Source organism: Corticium candelabrum, chromosome 2 (genome assembly GCF_963422355.1).
Source record: "Corticium candelabrum chromosome 2, ooCorCand1.1, whole genome shotgun sequence".
NCBI classification, from domain to species: domain Eukaryota; kingdom Metazoa; phylum Porifera; class Homoscleromorpha; order Homosclerophorida; family Plakinidae; genus Corticium; species Corticium candelabrum.
In genome coordinates, this window is record NC_085086.1 from 10,634,417 (window position 1) to 10,639,416 (window position 5,000).

At 39.0% G+C, this 5,000-nt stretch overlaps 1 protein-coding gene across 1 annotated transcript in view; it reads left to right on the forward strand.

Annotated features, from left to right (window-relative positions):
* Nucleotides 1-3,352, forward strand: part of LOC134198569 (uncharacterized) — a 3,457-nt gene extending 105 nt beyond the window's left edge. The window contains exons 1-9 of the mRNA XM_062667984.1: nt 1-552; nt 617-673; nt 730-858; nt 1,059-1,248; nt 1,319-1,643; nt 2,539-2,711; nt 2,776-2,825; nt 2,886-3,029; nt 3,092-3,352. The exon at nt 1-552 is cut by the window's left edge and continues 105 nt beyond it. Of these exons, the coding sequence (XP_062523968.1) occupies nt 156-552; nt 617-673; nt 730-858; nt 1,059-1,248; nt 1,319-1,643; nt 2,539-2,711; nt 2,776-2,825; nt 2,886-3,029; nt 3,092-3,138 (1,512 nt within the window). The 5' untranslated portion in view covers nt 1-155 and the 3' untranslated portion in view covers nt 3,139-3,352. The remainder of the gene's footprint in view (nt 553-616; nt 674-729; nt 859-1,058; nt 1,249-1,318; nt 1,644-2,538; nt 2,712-2,775; nt 2,826-2,885; nt 3,030-3,091) is intronic.
* The last annotated feature ends 1,648 nt before the right edge of the window (nt 3,353-5,000 follow it).

A 5,000-nucleotide genomic window follows, 5' to 3' on the forward strand; every position in this document is an offset into this window, starting at 1 on the left:
AACACCCTGTTTTGCAACAACTGGCAGAAAAAGAACAACTTAAAAATTTGAGCATTGATTATGAATTTGTTCACAATCAGAAAGAGATATTTAGATCGTCACTTGTATGCATCGATAACAACATTTTTGCTAGGCTTTCGCTAATTATTAACGTAATGCACGTTGAACAAGAATTTTTTCAGTGGAAAGTTGCCGCAATGCTGGGACGCGTTACATCGGAAGTAGAGCTAAGTGTCTTTGACACTGTGTTGGGTACAGAGATATTGCTCCGCTTGTCAACTTTAGCTGGCTTAGAACTATTGAAAGTCTTCGCTAGTGAAAAGTTAAAACATGACTTTGGTCGAGGCATAGCAGAAGCAATGAGCTCCAAATCGGAGAGAACAGTAGCTATTATGGTGGAAATAAGTAATCTACAGCTGGAACACATGAAAGTTGTTCCTACTGGAACTTTCCATGTCGAATCAGCAAAATCAATTAAAGACTCTACTAATCTACCACGCTCTCTGTCCGCTTCTCTTAAACTGCATACTGATGATAATCCGGTCACTGAGGGTGAGACTTTTTGTTAATGTATTTTGTATTGTTATTATTAATTACGTACGTTTGTAATTAACAGTGTATATATATGAGATCATGAAGACTGTAATGAATGATTACAAGCTTTGGATTGCAGGTAGGTAGGTAACGGAGTTTACTTTACAATACATACTGATATATGTTTTGTTTTAGCATTCATCACTGCAACTGTGCTGATATTATTTGTATTGTGCTTATTTCTTTCATCGATCACGGCAGATTATTATAGAGACGGCAAACAAACTAAACAGAGCAACTCACCTAACGATGACAGCAATGCAGGTTATCAGTAGTTAGCATGAAGAAAACGGCTTTTCTTTTATTCGCACATCAATTGCGACAATTAGAATAATAACTGTAAGTTCGATGATTTACAAATTTATGAAATGAGTTATTGACCTAAATTTTATAGTATCTATAGGTTGCGTAATAGACATAGTTTGTAAGCTTTAGAGTGTGTCTTATTGTTATCTGATTTGAAGGACAAGCTTGTGCTCGTGAAATCGACGCTCCTGCCAACAAAATCTTTGAATACAAGGAATTGGAATATAATTCAAACGAATGTTTCATTGGTAGAGGAGGGTTCGCTGATGTCTTCAAAGCAGTCTTACGTGGAAACAAGACGGTTGCATTTAAGAAACCAAACATTGGAGGATCTCGTTTTACAGACACGTATATATACAATACAAACATTATAGACTTTCTTTTTAGTCTTATATGTGAATTGATGTTAATATTTTAGAGAGATGAAAGACTTGATAAGAGAATCGGATATTTTGCTGGCTATTCCTTCTCATGAACATATCGTTGAGATCATTGGAATCTGCATCGATTCTCGTCACTTCGGTATCGTTCTAGAGTATGTTGACGGCGGAGATCTTTGTATGCTGCTTTCTTCTCACACATCTGACCCTTACATGGACGAATGGAAGAACAAGCTTGATGTGTCTTGTCAGATAGCTGACGGCTTTAAACATCTTCATGGACTTCACCCGCCAATCATTCATCGTGATCTGAAACCAAGTAACATATTAGTAAAAAAGTCGTCAGCTAAATACACTTGCAAGGTAAGTAATGTCGTTTTTCAAATTTATATAATGTAATTGTGAACATTTAAGAGTGGTCGCACTTCCGTCGACACTCTGTCCGCGTCTACGTCTACATTTTCGTCTGAATTTGCGTCTGTGTGGGCGTCCATTGAAACAAACAGGCGCAGGGTAAAACGCGAGACGACAGTCCCGTCGTCAACATTGGATATGATGAGGGCTGACTATCATGGTCAGTGGACATCCAGCCCAATTAATTTAGACCGACTGCATAGAAAAGTGCTGGACGTTCTTTAAATCAAAGCAAACGCAAACAGTAAATGGAGATAGATATAGGTTATATATGGATGTCGTCTATTATTGAACACACCTACAAGCATACAGACTCTTTACTGCATGTTTTAAGCGAATTCAGCCCCTTCTATCCATTTTCGCTCTATTCTGTTGTATGCCATCTTGTTGTGTTGAGCTGCTTGTGCATGCAGGTCACTTACAGTACATCGATTTGAATTTGTTGACAAAATAGGCTTTTGACTGTCGGAAGAGTCACCATGCACATCCAGAATATTGGGAATCCCTGACTTGTTTATGGATCCTCTATAGCGATAGGTGCCATGCACTGCATGGAGACAAATATCTAGGCATTTGCTGCAAAAGATTGCGCCGATTACACGTCTGCGGCTGCGTCTACGCTGCTCATCTGCGTCTGCATACGCAATTTCGGCGTAAACGCCCAGTGTGACCGCACAGAATAAAGACGCAGTGTACGATGCTCTTAAAACTTTGCTCTGGCGTCTGAGCGTTTGGCCTGAAACACTTGACGTGATGGTTAGCTAGATGCATGTATACGAAACGCAGTGCGACTGTTTATTTGTAGTCTTTGTATCAATCTAGATCTCAGCCATTGTGGTCACAGATTACTGACTTTGGACTAGCAAAAATACGAGCTACAAGTACTTCTACTGGCAATAAAAGTGATGGGAACAATAGTTATCTACATGCAGCTGGTTCCGTAGCATATATTGCTCCAGAACGATACGAACCTCGTCATTTGAATATGTCAGCATTGGCTAAGTCGGACGTTTACAGGTGCGGTGTATTGATTTGTTGAGATCTAGTATGATTTCATTACTTTGAGTTATTTTGTTCACAGTTTTGGTGTCATTCTATTTCAATTCAGAGAGCGTATACGACCATTTGGCGGTTAGCATTATTCTAGTGGTGGTAGTCTCCATACGTACAAACAGTATACTTTCTGTGTAGACGAGGAGAATGTTGTAGTGATTGCATTGAACGTAAAGGGCGGATTACCGTATAGCACTCCAGTAAAACGTTGTCCATGTGGATATGACGAGTTGATGCGAAGCTGTTGTTCATTAAATGGAGGAGATCGACCAGCGTTTACTGGTACTCATGACGTCTGCCTCTAGTTGTCAGCTACTTGTACATAATGTTCTTTATTATTGCAGATATCTTGCCTACACTACATGCAATGTCACACGACACTGTTTCCTAGCTGTCTGATTGGAAACTGCTGCATTCCAGTTGTTCTTTGTTGAGCCTTTTGTACTTAATGTGGTTTCTGTCATTATAATTTAGAGCATGTTGTTGACATTAGCTGTATTTTATGCTATCATGTTTAGCGTATTATTTTTGTAGTTTTATTTGTATGGCAATGTAGACAATATTTGTATTACAACACGCCACTTTTCTGGAGAGGGAAAAGTACTCTTCTGCAGGTTTAATGTGTTTAACATCGATTTGATAACAATAATAATAATATGTAATTTTAAGCAATAATAATTTTATAATTTAATATTTTTATTTTCAAAACATTTTTATTGATATCAATAGTTTTAACTATAACAATACTGGCAACACATTATTACAACAATTGTGATAAAAAGAACGATTTCAAGTAAAAAAACACAAGAAATGATTTAAGTAAGTGAGCTCGAGACGAGCCTCACTCTGCTCAATGTCCATCATCTAATTGGAGTGGACAATGTAGTTTTGATCTTGTCCCTTGAACACACAGATTGCCGATCGTGATAGAGCAAAACTTAGTCTGCATCTAATTATAGACATTGTTTGTGCATAAAGTAATATTATACTAGAAATAATAATAATCTAATAATTGCCTTACTAGACATATATGGATATGTTTAGCTCTAAATGTAGAGGAATTGCTATTGAAATGTATGTAGTATGATCTAAACTAAGGTTTCATTATTAAAGCAATCGTAATATTAATTATAATTTATGATATCTAGGTTTTACTACATGAAGATATAGGTCTGGGCACACTCCTCTTATGGTTAGTTACAGCTAACAGCTAAAACGCATAAATAGTATAGATGTTATGCCCGAGTAATTTTCTAGCTAATTTTCTAGACTGTAGACAAGAAATTGAATCAATTGACCGAGAGGCGTGCTCTCCACTGTTTCTAAATGCGCTAATATGCGCTTGCGCAGAAGCTGATCTCTGCACTCGTCACGTTTCTTGTCGGTAAGTTTTCTAGATAGAAGTGAACTAGCGCGGTTCTGTGTGCGTTTGCCATGTGTTATGGCATCTGGGGTGTTCATTTGTAGGCATCTGGCGCCCTATGTGGACGCGTTAGAGTCGCGCTTGTGTATGTAGGCAACTAGCTAGCGTCGCTGGACGTGTAGCTAGACGAACGCCAACCGAAAGTAGAGCATGGCGCGGTCTGAAGCCATATCACACTACAAAGAATTCGGAACAGGGAAGAAGCGGGAAATTCCCAACGTTTGCGTGGACATCAACACGGAAATAAACTTGGTACGAAGGCCACATGGTCATATATACACTAGAGTCCGTTCAAAGAATGGAGAGTCCGTGAGAAATGTAGTTACCAGCTAAGACCTAGGTAAAGGGCGGAAACAACAATATTGCTATCATCCTGGATTGTAATACTAACAATCGCTAAATGAGCAATTAGAGCAATGGTTGCTACCCAGTCCTCACTGCCTACTATCTATCTACTTTAGTACGTCAGGGTCTGTCCTGTCCAACAGTTTTCTGCCATTCGAACTGGCCAGAGAAGGCGTTGAAAATGTGTCGGCGGCGAAATGGAAGAAGTGTGTCGACCACGTCATCCAGAAAGTGGAAAATCATTACCGAACATCAGACGGCGTAGCAGAACAAGCGGTAGCAAGATTAGTAGGTGCGGAGGACTCTTCAGACAGTGAAGAGATCTCGACAGTGAAGAGATCCCGACGACAAGAATGACAACAATGATTATTACAAATAGTCTCGTGAGTGTCATTTACAGGCGGTATTCTTTGTCGGTAATGTATGGGAGGAGTCTCTTTCCGGAATCATGCTGTATCTACTAATCCAGGATCAATAGAGTTAAT